This window comes from Canis lupus, chromosome 33, assembly GCF_011100685.1.
Source record: "Canis lupus familiaris isolate Mischka breed German Shepherd chromosome 33, alternate assembly UU_Cfam_GSD_1.0, whole genome shotgun sequence".
NCBI lineage: Eukaryota > Metazoa > Chordata > Mammalia > Carnivora > Canidae > Canis > Canis lupus.
In genome coordinates, this window is record NC_049254.1 from 8,323,936 (window position 1) to 8,340,683 (window position 16,748).

Consider the following 16,748-nt stretch of genomic DNA (forward strand, 5'->3'; position numbering starts at 1 on the left):
TGAGTCCCATGTCGGGCTCCCTGCGTGGGGCCTGCTTCTCCCTCTGCCTGTGTCTCTGCCTCTCTCTGTCTCTGTGTCTCTCATGAATAAATAAATAAATAAATAATCTTTATAAAAAAAGAGAAGATATTGGTTAAATTAACTGTCATACACACACATAACTGAATACATTGTAGTCATTAAAAATGTCTGCCACTGTTTCCCTGGTACTTATACCTAGTATAGCGTCCAATACATGTTGAGTACTCAGTAAATATCTACTCAGCGATGCTTTTTAAATTTGATTTCAGAAAATGATGTCATAATATAAAGTTAAATAGAAAAAGCAAATTATAAAACAGTATTCTGTGGTTTTCTATTTTTCAATATTTAAATATGTTTATTATACATGGATATACAGATGGAAAAACAGAAAAATATACATCCAAGCATTAATCTTTGTTCTGTCTGGGTGGTCTCGTTTTTCCTCAACTCAATTTTCTAATTTCTCTACAACAAACTGATACTGCTTTAGGAATATTTTTGAAATACTTTAAACTCAAAATGTAGCAGTGTCTCATCCCTATATCCATCAAACTCTAATCCTTTCAGTATTTCCCTAGCTGCCTTGAAAGAAAAAGCAGTAATATAAACTACTAACAGGGCAGCTCTGGTGGCTCAGGGGTTTAGCGCTGCCTTCAGCCCAGGGCGTGATCCGGGGGTCCCTGGATCGAGTCCCACATCAGGCTCCCTGCATGGAGCCTGCTTCTCCCTCTGCCTGTGTCTCTCTCTCTCTGTATGTCTCTTATAAATAAATAAAATCTTTAAAAAATAAATAAATAAAAAATAAACTACTAACAATTTAGTGTGCTAATTTTGTAAGAAACAGTATATTTGCATAGATTCAAAAAATATTTCTCCCAAGATATTTATTACAAAATGAACTATTTTAAGTAGGCAGTCAAGATTGACATCACCAGTAATAAGACACATCATTACTGTGTACCCCTGACAGGATACACTAAGAAAGGCATATCACGTGATATTCTTCCCAAAAAGCCATTACTTTAGTCTAATCATAAAAAACCTGAGACAGAAGCACCTCCTGGCTCAACATGTGACTCTTGATCTTGGGGCTGTGAGTTTAAGCCCCATGTTGGGTATAGAGATTACTTAAAAATAAAATCTTTTAAAAAAGAAAAAAAAAAGAAAGAAACATGAGACTAACCCAAACTGAGAAATATTCAACAAAATACTGACAAAATCATAGTACTCTAAATATGTCATGATCATGAAAGAATAAAGATGGAAGAACTGTCATAGAATAAAGGAAATTAAGGAGATATGACACCTAAATGCAATGTGAGATCCTGGGATTTAAAAATGACATTAGTTTTTTTTTTTTTTTTTAAGATTTATTTATTTATTTATGATAGACACAGAGAGAGAGAGGCAGAGACAACAGGCAGAGGGAGAGGCAGGCTCCGTGCCAGGAGCCCGACATGGGACTCGATCCCGAGACTCCAGGATTGGGCCAAAGGCAGGCGCTAAACCTCTGAGCCACCCAGGGATCCCCAATGACATTAGTTTAAAAAAAAAAAATCTGAAGGAATCCAAATAATATCTGTAGTTTGAAGTATTGTACCAATGTTAATTTCTTAAATTTTTGTCATTGCACTAGGGGAACTAGGTGAAGAGTAGATGTGAACTCTATACTATTTCTGTAAATCTTCTGTAAACCTAAAGTTACTTGAAAATAAAAGGTTTTAAAAGAATGCTGTCATACATCTAAAAATAAGAGAGAAATTTACTTAATATTAAGAATCTCCAGGGGAGGCGGGGGGGAAAAAAAAAAAAAAAAAGAATCTCTAATAGTGGCCATTCAACTACAAGAAGCAGCAGCCTATGGGGATCCCTGGGTGGCTCAGCGGTTTAGTGCCTGCCTTTGGCCCAGGGTGTGATTCTGGAGACCCAGGATCAAGTCCCACATCGGGCTCCCTGCATGGAGCCTGCTTCTCCCTCTGTCTGTGTCTCTGCCTTTCTCTCTTTCTCTCTCTGTCTCTCATGAATAAATAAACAAAATCTTTAAAAAAAAAAAAAAAAAGCAAAACAGCAGCAGCAGCAGCAGCCTAAAATAGAGCATTTCACTTCACTGGAGGGTATTAAACACAAAAGAAGTAGTTGTCAATACAGAGGTAGTTAAAACTGGGTATGGTAAAATGTTAAGACTTTATTTTTATCCCCCTCATTTATGACACTTGCGCCAAATGCAGAATTTTAAAAGAAACCATCCCCACAAATGTCAAGTAAACCAAGGAAGAAGAGTACCTAAAGCCATGTTTTCTCTTTGGTCTTGTCTGTGTGCTCTTGATTCCCTCTCACAGCCCTCTTTATGATTTCTTCTCTATCTGTGTTCCATGAAATGTACCAAACTAAAGTTTCCTATGCCAAATGAAAAGTCTTCTGTGCATAATTTGGAATGCTTCCCAAAAAAGCATCTAACAAATTATTATAATGTATATCAGGGTACTATTGTGTTTAAATCACAAAATTTGGGATCCCTGGGTGGCGCAGCGGTTTGGCGCCTGCCTTTGGCCCAGGGCGTGATCCTGGAGACCCAAGATCGAATCCCACGTCAGGTTCCCGGTGCATGGAGCCTGCTTCTCCCTCTGCCTATGTCTCTGCCTCTCTCTCTCTCTCTCCCTGTGTGACTATCATAAATAAATAAAAATTTTTAAAAAATCACAAAATTCTTAAGGAAAAAAAGATTATCTCCTAACAAGAAATTAAAATTTTGAAACACTTCCTACATAGGCAGAAACTTATCTTGGCTTTTTGCTACTCTTGGATTACCCAGAAGAAAAAAGAAAAGAAAAGAAAAGAAAAGAAAAGAAAAGAAAAGAAAAGAGAAGAAAAGAAAGAGAAGAGAAGAGAAGAGAAGAGAAGAGAAGAGAAGAGAAGAGAAATAGCAATAATAGAGAATAAGCGAAGAGATATATAGATAAGAAAGAGAGAGGAAAGAACAGGATGCCATTTTACTTAAAGGGATTCACCTCCTTAATGCCGGCTTAAAACCATGGCCGAAAGGAAAAGAGAAAGAAAAGAGAAAAGAAAAGAAAGTTTAATAGGAAATATTTCAAATAGTAATTTTCAGCACATGACTTGAGCACAACTTTTTTTTTTTTTGAGCACAACTTTTCTATAGCTACAGTATCACAGTGAATGAATGTGAGAGATGCTAATATACTCAGTAATGGAAGCAATGCTGGGTTATGTTTTAAATAAAATGTAAAATAAGGCCTAGAAAGTATATGGCTACATCTTACAATGATTTAAACAAGGCAGGTCCCAGAAAGTGTTCTTTATTGGTTAACCTTTGAATTAATTAGGATACACCATTCCCTGCAAAAACACTGATCAGTTAAGGTTTTATATTTTCTCTAAATTTTTATCAAAAAGACAAATGGCAAAATACTTTTAATATTGGTAACTCGAAAGATAATGAACAAATTAAAAGCAAAACTAATGCATACCTTATGTAGTTCAGAAGATGAAGACTTTTTTCTTTTTCCTTCTGTGACAATTTCTACAAAGACACGGTAAAAATTATGATTTAACATCTAAATGAAATAAACAATGTAATAAAATAAATCCTTTACAGCCATCCTTTGTTTTAAATTAACTTCATAGAGTTTGAATTTACACTGATACATTTTATAGAATCTAATGGACTAAACATAAAGATCAAAAAATAATCAGAAGAAAAAAAATAATCAGAAGAGTAGCAAATTCTCACAAAATATCTTCATTAAATAATGTATGATGACAATAGAAAAAGAAGAAAACTTGGCTCTAACAACTAAAGATCCTCTCTGGTAAAAGTCCAATAGATCAAAAAAAGAAAAAAAAAGTCCAATAGATGTTCAATAAATGCTGGTTGAGCCATATGACCAGATAAATTTTTATAATTGGGGAGTTTGAAGGGGGTAGCAGTGAAGCAAAAGATGAGAGGTATGTTTGGAATATTCTACAAAAACACTTCTAGTTGTACTATTTATTTAGGCATCTCTACAACTAGGAACAATTAAAACTGTCTCCTCATCAACATTTTTCAGACTTCCTGTGGATTTTTCCTTTACGATTCCTTCATTCATTCAACAAATATTTACTGAATGTCTATCACGTGCCTGGCATGTTAGGCAGTGGGGATAGTGTAGTAATAATTAGCAAGTTAAACAGTCTAAGCTTTTTAGGAACTTACAGTTTACTGGAATATATCACAGATTTCATAATAAGAATTAATAGCAGAAACCCACACATATGTAGTCACTTATTTATAAAAACATATCACTACAATTAGGTAAGAGATGATCTTACAGTAAGTAATGGTGAAGCAATCCGATAACCAAAAAGGGTAAATAAACCTTGACCTCTACCTCATGCTATAAACAAAAGTTAATTTTAAATGGGTCACAGATTCAAATGTCAAAGATAAAACAAATAAAGCTTCTAGAATAAAAAGGAGGGGAGTAACTTCACGACCTTAGGATAGGCAAAAATCTCTCAAACAAGACACAATTAATTCTAACCATAAAGGAGAAGATTAATAAACTCAACTTCATTAAAATTCATCAAACTTCATCATAAAGAGAGTAAGAAGGCAAGCCACAGACTCGAAGATTATGTACAGCAATGGTGACAGCTAATAACACTATATAGTACATACATCTGTCAAAGGACTCATACAAGAATATATAAAGAACTACAAAGCAAAGGCAAGATAATCCAATCTTCAAATGGGAAAAAGCCTTGAAATGGGAGTACCTGAGGAGAGAAAGAATACTGACTAGAATAGGATATAAGGAAGCCTTCTGAGATGCTAGAAACATTCTCTATCTTGATTTAGGTGATTGTTACACAAGAGTATCTTTATACAAGTACAAAAAGTCATAAAACTATACTAAAGATATGTGTACAATCCTGTAATATTTCAACTTAAAAATAAAAAAAGCTTTAAAAATAACAATTATAACAAATGGACTATACCTTATTCAAAAATCTACATAGCTGAAATAATTTCTCTAAGTTCATAATACATAGCAGTAATTTCACTAAAGGTATACCTCGGAGATACCACAATAAAGTAATTATCACAATAAAATGAGTCAAGTGAATTTTTTGGTTTCCTAGTGCCTATAAAAGTTAGGTTTACACTCTACTGCAGTCCATTAAGTCTGTAACAGCACTGTGTCTAAAATACCCATATATATATGGGTATACATATATATAATATATAATGTATAAATAATGTATATAATATATATATACACACATACACACCCCTTAATTAAAAATGCCTAATTGCTAAAAAATGCTAACCATCATTTGACCTTTCAGCATGTCTCAGGGAAATAGGGATGCTGGAGAAGAAGAGAGATAGGGAACAGCCAGTCAGTAGAGAAATCAGAACACACATATTTATTAAGTTTGGTGACTTACATGGGTGTGGTTTGTGGCATCCTAAAACAATTTACAGAGGTAACATCAAAGATCACTGATCACAAATAACCATAACAAACATAATAGCAAAGTCTGAAATATTACAAAAACGACCAAAATATGACAAGGTGACATGAAGCAAGCAAATGCTGTCGGAAAATTGTGCCACAAAGTTTCAATTTGTAAAAAACACATTACCTGCAAACATAATAAAGCAAAGCACAATAAAACAAGACATGCCTGTATATGCAATTCCTGAAGCAAACATTGATATAAAAATTATATAACCTCTACACTAAGCTTTTGATAACTTTAAACAATTTTCAATAAAATAGCATTCCTTAGACTACCAAAAATTTAAAAATTTAAATAAATACTAGAAAGTCTTTGCCTTATATTCACCTTCTAGTGTATTTCAAATTTAATAAAATATGCAAGTTTTAAAAAGGAGTATCAGTTGCCTAAATTGTAATTTATATATCAATATTTCCAAACTCATGAGTTAAAAGTGCATTTACCCTGTTTTACAGCATGTTTAATTACAGCAAATTAATATTCTTGGAGTGCCTGGGTGGCTCAGATGGTTAACATCTGCCTTTAGCTCAGGTCATGATCTCCAGGTCCTGGATCCAGCTCCAAGTCTGCTCCTGGCTCAGCGCGTAGTCTGCGTCTGCCCCTGCCCCTGCCCTTGCCCCTGCCTTTACCCCTCTCCCCTGCTCATGCTTGCTTTTTCTCTTCCTTGCTCTCTCCCTATCTGTATCTCTCTCAAATGAATAAATGAAATCTTTTTAAAAACAATTATAAAAATAAATTAATATTCTTGTGACTTCCCAAAAACTTAGGGGTTTTTATAATTAAGCTATTCCATCTTATACTAGGTTGGTTCTGGGGCATTTAAATAAATATATGATGTGCCTCTTCCTGTGAGTATCTGGTATAGTGTGGTGCTCAAAAGTTAATGATTTTAAGTCCCAATATTTCATTTTTTTTTTAATTTTTTTTTAATTTTTTTTTTTTATTTATGATAATCACACAGAGAGAGAGAGAGGCAGAGACACAGGCAGAGGGAGAAGCAGGCTCCATGCACCGGGAGACCGATGTGGGATTCGATCCCGAGTCTCCAGGATCGCGCCCTGGGCCAAAGGCAGGCGCCAAACCGCTGCGCTACCCAGGGATCCCTCAATATTTCATTTTTGCTTTTGTTTCCCTTGCCTTCGTAGATGTATCTTGCAAGAAGTTGCTGTGGCCAAGTTCAAAAAGGGTGTTGCCTGTGTTCTCCTCTAGGATTTTGATGGATTCTTGTCTCACATTTAGATCTTTCATCCCATTTTGAGTTTATCTTTGTGTATGGTGTAAGAGAGTGGTCTAGTTTCATTACTCTGCATGTGGCTGTCCAATTTTCCCAGCACCATTTATTGAAGAGACTGTCCTTTTCCAGTGGATAGTCTTTCCTGCTTTGTCGAATATTAGTTGACCGTAGATTTGAGGGCCCATTTCTGGATTCTCTATTCTGTTCCATTGATCTATGTGTCTGTATTAAAGCCAGTACCACACTGTCTTGATGATCACAGCTTTGTAGTACAACCTGAAATCTGGCACTGTGATGCCCCCAGGTCTGGTTTTCTTTTTTAATATTCCCCTGGCTATTCGGGGTCTTTTCTGATTCCACACAAATCTTAAGATGATTTGTTACAACTCTCTGAAGAAAGTCCATGGTATTTTGAGAGGGACTGCATTAAATGTTTACATTGCCCTGGGTAGCATTGACATTTTCACAATGTTAATTCTTCCAATCCATGAGCATGGAATATTTTTCCATCTCTTTGTGTCTTCCTCAGTTCTTTCAGAAGTGTTCTGTAGTTTTTAAAGTATAGATCCTTTACCTTTTGGTTAGGTTTATTCCTAGGTATCTTATGCTTTTAGGTACAATTGTAAATGGGATTGACTCCTTCATTTCTCTTTCTTCAGTCTTACTGTTAGCGTATAGAAATGGCACTGATTTCTGGGCAGTGATTTTGTATCCTGCCACACTGCCGAATTGCTGTATGAGTTCTAGCAATCTTAGGGTGGAGTCTTGGGTCTTCTATGTACAGTACCATGTCATCTGCAAAGAGGGAGAGTTTGACTTCTTTGCCAATCTGAATGCCTTTAATTTCTTTTTGTAGCCTGATTGCTGAGGCTAGGATTTCTAGTGCTATGTTGAATAGCAGTGGTGAGAGTGGACATCCCTATCGTGTTCCTGATCTTAGGGGAAAGGCTCCCAGTGTTTCCCCATTGAGAATGATATTTGCTGTGGGCTTTTCGCAGATAGCTTTTAAGATGCTGAGGAATGTTCCTTCTATCCCTACTCTCGGAAGAGTTCTGATCCGGAATGGATGCTATATTTTGTCAAATGCTTTCTCTGCATCTATTGAGAGGATCATATGGTTCTTGAATTTTCTCTTGTTGATATGAGCTATCACACTTGATTGCTTTACAAGTGTTGAACCAGCTTAATCAAGATAAAAAGCTTCTGCACAGCAAAAGAAACAGTCAATAAAACTAAAAAGACAACCTACAGAATGGGAAAAGATATTTGCAAATGACCTATCAGATAAAGGGCTAGTATCCAAGATCTATAAAGAACTTATTAAACTCAACAGCAAAGAAACAATACAATCATGAAATGGGCAAAAGACATGAACAGAAATCTCACAGAGGAAGACATAGACATGGCCAACATGCACATGAGAAAATGCTCCGCTACCCTTGCCATCAGGAAAATATAAATCAAAACCACAATGAGATCCCATCTCACACCAGTGAGAATGGGGCAAATTAACAAGGCAGGAAACAACAAATGTTGGAGAGGATGCGGAGAAAGGGGAACCCTCTTGCACTGTTGGTGGGAATGGGAACTGGTGCAGCCACTCTGGAAAACTATGTGGAGGTTCCTCAAAGAGTTAAAAATAGAACTGCCCTACGACCCAGCAATTGCACTGCTGGGGATTTACCCCAAAGATACAGATGCGGTGAAATGCCAGGACACCTGCACCCCGATGTTTATAGCAGCAATGTCCGCAATAGCCAAACTGTGGAAGGAGCCTGGGTGTCCACCGAAAGATGAATGGATAAAGATGTGGTCCATATATACAATGAATATTACTCAGCCATTAGAAACGACAAATACCCACCATTTGCTTCAACGTGGATGGAACTGGAGGGTATTATGCTGAGTGAAATAAGTCAATCAGAGAAGGACAAACATTATATGGTCTCATTTATTTGGGGAATATAAAAAATAGTGAAAGGGAATAAAGGGGAAAGGAGAGAAAATGAGTGGGAAATATCAGTGAGGGTGACAGACCATGAGAGACACCTAACTCTGGGAAACGAACAAAGGGTAGTGGAAAGGGAGGTGGGTGGGGGGTTGGGGTGACTGGGTGATGGGCACTGAGGCGGGCAGTTGATGGGATAGCACTGGGTGTTATGCTCTATGTTGGCAAACTGAACTCCAATAATATATAAATAAATAAATGATAAAAAAATTCTTTAATGTTTTTTTAAGGTTAATGATTTTAAAGCTAGACAACCTAAGTATCTATCCTGGCTTACTTGTGACTTCTTAAAAGGAAAATATCAGCTTTTGAATTAAGATTAAAATGAGATAGCCTGGGCAACCCGGGTGGCTCAGTGGTTTAGCGCCACCTTCAGCCCAGGGCCTGATCCTGGAGACCCTAGATGGAGTCCCACGTCGGGCTCCCTGCATGGAGCCTGCTTCTCCCTCTGCCTGTGTCTCTGCCGCGCTCTCTCTCATTCTCTCTCTCTCTCTCTCTGTGTCTCTCATTAATGAATAAATAAAATCTTTTAAAAAAAAGAGAGATAGCCTATATTAAAGTATTTAGCATTATGTCTGGCAAATGGTTAGTGCAAAACAAATGGTAATTATTATTCTTTTAATAGTTTATAGTGAAGTATTACTCTTTAAGAGACCTCAGTATATTAGTAGAAACACAAAAGGAAAATTCAATTATTCTCATTCTAAATACATGAGTCAAACAATTAAAAAACATGACTTTTTCCCCAAATAGCTTGTAAATCACTCATTCACTTATTTACTCCATAAACATTTATTTAAGACAATGATGATTAGCACTGCTAGCCAGCCACTAGGCTAAGTACAGAAATTATTTTTATTTAGTCTTTATAAAAGCCTTATGAGATCAGTAGCAGTATTATCACCATTTTACACACGAGGAATTTACGTTTGAAGAATCCAAATAACTTTCCCAAAGTCACTATGTTGGTTCATCACTAGTCTGATTCCAGAGGTGGTTTTCTTAACCAGTATACACCAGGCATGTTGGCTACAGGGATATGATTAATAAGAGAGTCCTTGTATCAAAGTAAATAGTATAACGACAGAGGTTAAACAATTTAGGAAGCTAGAATGTATGACAGAATCTGATATAAACATCATGTAAGAAGTGCTAAAAACCCATGGAAGTTCAGAAATAGATAGGATTGGGACGCCTGGGTGGGACGCCTGGGGTTTGCGGGGTCTGCCTTTGGCTCGGGGCGAGATCCTGAAGCTCCGGGATCAAGTCCCACATCGGGCTCCCTGCATGGAGCCTGCTTCTTCGAACTCTGCCTATGTCTCTGCCTCTCTCTCTATGTCTCTCATGAATAAATAAATTTTTTTTAAAAAGAAAGAACTAGGGATCCCTGGGTGGCACAGCGGTTTAGCGCCTGCCTTTGGCCCAGGGTGCGATCCTGGAGACCCGGGATCGAATCCCACGTCGGGCTCCGGGTGCATGGAGCCTGCTTTTCCCTCTGCCTATGTCTCTGCCTCTCTCTCTCTCTCTGTGACTATCATAAATAAATAAAAATTTTTAAAAAAAGAAATAGATATGATTTAAGTTTTGAGTTAATTAGGATAGTTCTTGGAAAGGCACAATTGAACTGAGCACTGAAGTTTCAGATAATGAGCACATTTTAGATAGGCAGAAATGGATTAAAGGACAGTACAGTGCCAGATGCATCAAGAGGTGAATTATCATTATAAGTGTATACACAGAAGGATAAAGCAGCCCGTATTAGCCAGCCTTCAAAATTATTAAAGACTCCTACTAGAGTTATCCACCTGGAAAGCAGTGTTGAGGCAGCTACATTATAACAAAGTTCCAATTTGGATCTTTGAAGTTACTCAGTCCTATCCATAACCCATTCCCTGTGTTACCATGTCTTTCTAATCTACTTTCCAATACTCTGTCTTCCATCATCAGACCCGAGAATCACATTCACCACCCTAGATGCCAATCCCCACAGCCTATTATCTTGCTAGTCTCTCATGTATTATGTAATTCAACTGTACCCCTTCACCCACATTCTTCTTTATCTCTTTTCTCGCCCACTAAATTCCAGAGTGAATACAACGTTCTTAAATTCTGAATCTTTTCCTGGAACTTTTCCTCCACCCTTGTTTAGCTGAATCCTAGCTTTTTATTGACTACACTATTTTTCTAAGGCTCTTTCAAGATTTTTCTCTCACAAAATCAGGAGTAGGTATTAACAATCTCTTCCTAGCACCACCACTCCCAATTAATATTTTTTCTTTATTGCAAAATTCCTCCTTTAAAATTCCCTAAGTTGGAAATATTACTTCACCCATATTTGTGATTGCAATGTATTGACCCAATACCCTCTCCAACATTCCTAGAGTTCTGATACTTTATTCATATTTTTCTTCTCTACCTCTAAAATTTACCATCATCCTGAAGCCCTAAAGCTTCCATAAACCAATTCACTCAAAACAATGGACTCACCTTAATTTACTCCAACAAACTTCTACACATCCTCATTTCGGTAACATTCATTTGTGAATGGATTTAAGGAAAACCGCTGTACTGCCCAAGTTCTCAAAAGTGAACTTCTCGTTTTACAACCCCCAGTTATTTGACCCTTTCATTTCCTCACTAACATTAAACCCATTTTTCCCCTTTATATTGTCCTACCCTTTAACCCTAAGTAAAACTAAATTCTTTTTTTTCCAAATTTTTGATGCTAGACTGTTAGCACTGCTAAAGAAAGTAATATAATAGTAACTGCAACTACTACTACTACTACTACTACAAAACTCATACTTGTTTTAATGACTTTCAAATTTATTTAACAACTCCTTTATTCATGCCTAATTGACCACCTCGTTCATTTTGAGCTACTAATACCACTTTAAAGTCCTTTTTCAAAAGATGATCTTTCCTATTTCACTTAAGAAGCCATGAATGCAGGGATCCCTGGGTGGCGCAGCGGTTTGGCACCTGCCTTCGGCCCAGGGTGCGATCCTGGAGACCTGGGATCGAGTCCCACGTCGGGCTCCCTGCATGGAGCCTGCTTGTGTCTCTGCTTCTCTCTCTCTCTCTGTGACTATCATAAATAAATAAAAATTAAAAAAAAAAGAAGCCATGAATGCAATATCCTTAACTTCTCAAAATGTATCTATATCTTTATCCATCTTCCCTCCTTTCTGCATTTCTCAAGAAACTATCTTTTGATTCCAATCTCTCATTTTTCCTGAAACCTCACCCCATCAATCATCTCCTACTTAATATCCTTCTCCACTCACCTCTTTCCCACTCCCTACCAACCTGATTTAAGTCTCTTAGAGTCTTAAGAAGAAAAAAAAATCCTTTCTACCTAATTTCCTACTCCATCCTGTTTCAGAAATCTTTTTACATTTCATTTTCCCTGCTTCATTCAGCCTCTTGAAATCTGGCTTTTGTCCCTACAAAAACCAGTGGTACAAGTGACCTCCTAATTGCCAAATTCAGCACCCTCACACTATTTTAACTCTCTAATCTACATTGTTTTTCACTCTCCTCCCTTGCTTCCAAACCTATGTTTCCTAATTTGCCTATCTGCTTACTGATGCCTCTTCCTCCCTACTTTGAAATTAAACATATGTGAGTCAAGACTTTTCTCACTCTGTAACTTCTGTGGGTAATTCCATTCATTCTAATGGCTTCAGCTAACATCTATGCAAATAATGTCATTTTATCATGATTAATTGCAGATTCTGATTTTGAACCTCAGTCATGGTTCATTACAGTTGCAATGTAAAATATGAAAATATCACCTGAGCCTACTGAAAAAAAATTGTATCATCACGGGACTAGACCCTCAAGATGAAACTGGGCCAGGGAAGTTTCAAATTCAAGCAGGTTTGAATAACACTGCATGCTCAGCTACTCTCCTGAAGAGGTACAATGTACAATAGCAAAAGGCTCTAAAACTCCTGCCTTAAATAAAATTTTCTTATAACTACTGTTCTCATATTTATTTTCCATGGAAACTTATCTTTTCCAAGTAAGACTCATTAATGTCCTGGGACAGTAAAATTAGTTAAAATTACATTATGTTATAATCAGAAAGACCAGATTTGAATCTCAGCTATTTCTTACTTATGTTAACAGTTGCTTACCCTCCCTAAATCTCAGTTTCCTCATCTGTAAATCAGAGATAATAACCACATCATGGGGCTTTTGAAAAAATTAAAGCTTGTAAAATTCTTAGTACACTGTTTAGTACTGAAAATACTCAAAAAACATGTATCCTTAATTCAAATGAAAGTGAACACAGATTTCCTAGGATATTGCCTGAAGCAATCAGTTGAAAAGCTGAAATTCACTTGAATGGGCAGCCCCAGTGGCTGAGCAGTTTAGCGCCACCCTTCAGCCCAGGTGTGATCCTGGAAACCTGGGATCAAGTGTCAGGCTTCCGGCATGGAACCTGTTTCTCCCTCTGCCCGTGTCTCTGCCTCTCTCTCTCTCTCTGTGTCTCTCATGAATAAATAAAATCTTCAAAAAAAAAAAAATTCACTTGAACTATCCTGTTTAATTCAAAGGTTCATTTGAAAGCGGTTATCGGGATCCCTGGGTGGCGCAGCAGTTTGGCGCCTGCCTTTGGCCCAGGGCGCGATCCTGGAGACCCGGGATCGAATCCCACATGGGGCTCCCGGTGCATGGAGCCTGCTTCTCCCTCTGCCTGTGTCTCTGCCTCTCTCTCTCTAACTATCATAAATAAATAAAAATTAAAAAAAAAAAAAGCGGTTATCTATGACTCTGTTATACTTTTGGTGTTGTTAAAGGCTTCTAATAGTCATTCTCCCTTGAATGACAGATGCATTTAATTATTATTTCATTCAACTGTCAGTGGACCAGTCTCTAGTGTCAGATATTTTTTTAATATGTGTCTCATTTAATTTACTGCTTTTGATATGCTGTGAACTTGGAAGTAAGGTATTCATACTCATTGGGGTTACAAATAATTTTAAAATGTAGATTCAATATACTCTGAAAAAAAGCTTGAGAAGTTTCACATGAGTGAACTTTAGCATACAGATTTTGTAATCTCTCCTCTCACAGCTCAGAAGTGTTTTGTGCTTAATTCCTGATTCATTGCCACATTCCAGAAAAGTAAGGTAATTAGCTTTTGTGATTATTTTACCTATTAAATGTTTCTCTTAATTTTAAAATATTTGCCAATTCATTTAAAAACAATAAATTCCTTGCATGCTAACATGGCTAAAGTATTTTATGGGGGAAAAAGTATTTTTTAAAAAATACCGAAAAGAATGGCATTATTTTACCTATTTGCAAATCTCTTTAATGTCCAGCTTAATAAAAGATACCTGTTTTCTCCCATTTGCTTCTGCATTTAATTTTTTATGATATAGTACATATGCAGGAGAATAAGAGGAAAAGTCAAACAACATCTTAGAATTATTACAAAAACAGTTTGGCCTCAGAGACTCAAAAGAATCTCAGGGAACCCAGAGGGCCCTAGACCATAACCCTAACAACCAAGGCCTAAAGCAGATACAGCCAGGCTGGAAGCCATCTCACTCTTAAACAGTTATCAGTTACATGAGTCCATAAATTCTTGTTTTGTGTTTAGCTTAACCCAGTCAGAATTGGGTTTCTGCTACCTATAACTAAGAGTTCTAAGCAATACACTTTATAACCCTTCACAGTTCTTCCTTATTTAGAAGACCATTTAGGGAAACCTAGTGCAGCCTCACAGAGGAAACTTCAAAACTTCATGTTTTTTCTTTCTACTGCTATCCACCTTCCAATTTAGAATTCTTCCTGTTTTATTAATCAAATTCCTCTCTTTGGGAATTATGAAATCCTGATGACCATAAACGTCAGTTCCAATCAGGAGTTCAAGTTAGCAACCACTCCTAATGAAAGGACAAATACATGCATATAAATCTCACACAGGGCGATCCCTGGGTGGCGCAGCGGTTTGGCGCCTGCCTTTGGCCCAGGGCGCGATCCTGGAGACCCAGGATCGAATCCCAAATCGGGCTCCTGGTGCATGGAGCCTGCTTCTCCCTCTGCCTGTGTCTCTGCCTCTCTCTCTCTCTGTGACTATCATTACAAAAAAAAAAAAAAAAAAAAAAAATTAAATCTCACACAGAACCCAGGATTCCTTCAAACCAACTGGCCGGTAGTTTTATTTGATAATTTATGTGAAAATTAAATATACAGTATTTATAATTATTCTTAAAAATTAATATTTATCTCTTAAAACCAGATGAATATGGGAGAACAGCTAGGTAATATTTAGATTTGAGAATGGGTTTTATACAATTATTTTTGAGAAAGGACCGCTCCAAAAGGAAAGTCATCAGGGGAAAAGAAATCTTCTCCAGGGGGTTAATTAACATAAACATCCATGGTTTTAAAGAAACAACAGCTTTGTTTTCAAATTTTACTTCCCACAACCACTTGCATCAAGTTAACTGTAATAAGTAAATAACTCTAAATGTAATAAGGGAAAGGAGATGGGATTTGTTGAAGGACCAGGTTAATATCTTGCATGCTCCCCACCTCAAAAAAAAAAAATGTTTTAAGCCAAGATGAAATGCACTTATTGAAAAAAGGCTGTGCCTCTTAAACTGAAGAACAATAATCCGTAAAGTCGTTAGAAAGCACATAAAAGACACCAGATAAACAATGTGTATTTTCCTAACATGTAAATCTTACATTAAGGTCCTAGAGGAGAAAAAAATATCTATTAAAACAAACATTGATCTATTGGAGGCCTATACTTATATGTATGTAAAACATTTACTTTCAAAAGCAAAGAATATCCCTCGAATACACACACACACACACACACACACACACACACGTGATAACAATAGTTGCTTATGAAAAGGGTTTCTGGGGACACCCGGGTGGCTCAGCGGTTGAGCAGCTGCCTTAGGCCCAGGGCGTGATCCTGGAGACACGGAATCGAGTCCCGCATCGGGCTCCCTGCATGGAGCCTGCTTCTCCCTCTGCCTATGTCTCTGCTTCTGTGACTCTCATGAATAAATACTAAATAAATAAAATCTTTAGAAAGGGGAGGGGGATTCAGGTTTTTAACTTCTTCAAGCAATAGCACACAAATCCTGTTCACTTCTCCTTTGCAAATAAGGCAGAAAAACGTTTGAGATGCACTGCCTCGAGACTCCTAATGAATTTGGAATGAAGGCTGTCTCTGCAAACGATACCGTAAGGAAGGAGAAAATGAAACGAAACCACTTATTCATCGGGGTGTTAGGTTGTGTCCTCCCCCTCTCCTCCTCTGGTTCGTCCACAGGACTTCCCACGAGGACCTGAGGTACTCTTAGTGGATAAAGTCTTGGACAAAAACTTGTTCCTGGGAGGAGCTCCACCTCGTCTCCTAACTCCACATTTTGTTTCCAAGATGTAGTACCCCAAACTCAGCACACTTACGCCGTCACGCAATTTCAAAAATAAAAATACGCTGGGAATAAAAACACAATGGGGGCACGGCTTCAAATCCTTTGTCCGACGTTTCAAACCACTTGTGGAAGCAGCAGCAAGAGGCTCGGAAAAGAAGAAGGTCACGAAGAGGGCCTGTGGAGAAGAACGAAGCCCGGGGTGCAGCCACGATCCGAGCGAGGGGCCGGGTGCCGAGCAGCAAGCCCCGCCTCTGCCCCTCGGCCGCCGCTGCCCCCTGCCCCGAGAAGAGGCGGCCCGAACCCCGCAACGCCGAGAATCGCAGGAGAGGGGAGCAGGTGGGGCGAGCGCTGGACGCGCGCCGGGCTGGCCCGCGCCGGGGAGGAAGGCGTGGCAGGAGGGCGCGGGCGGCCACCGCCGGGGAGGTCCCGGGCCGCCGCGCCGCCGCTAGGCGCTCGCCGCAGCAGGGAGAGCGGACGCGGGCTCGTGAGGGAGCGCGGCCCAGGCTGCGGTGACAGCTCGGCCGCGGCGGCCGAC

The 16,748-nt window shown here is 38.2% G+C and overlaps 1 protein-coding gene across 1 annotated transcript in view; it reads right to left on the reverse strand.

Moving 5' to 3' along the window:
- Window positions 1-16,748, reverse strand: part of SENP7 (SUMO specific peptidase 7) — a 140,595-nt gene that overhangs the window by 123,551 nt on the left and 296 nt on the right. Inside the window, 1 exon segment of the mRNA NM_001313826.1 lies at window positions 3,513-3,565. Coding sequence (NP_001300755.1) covers window positions 3,513-3,565 — 53 coding nt within the window.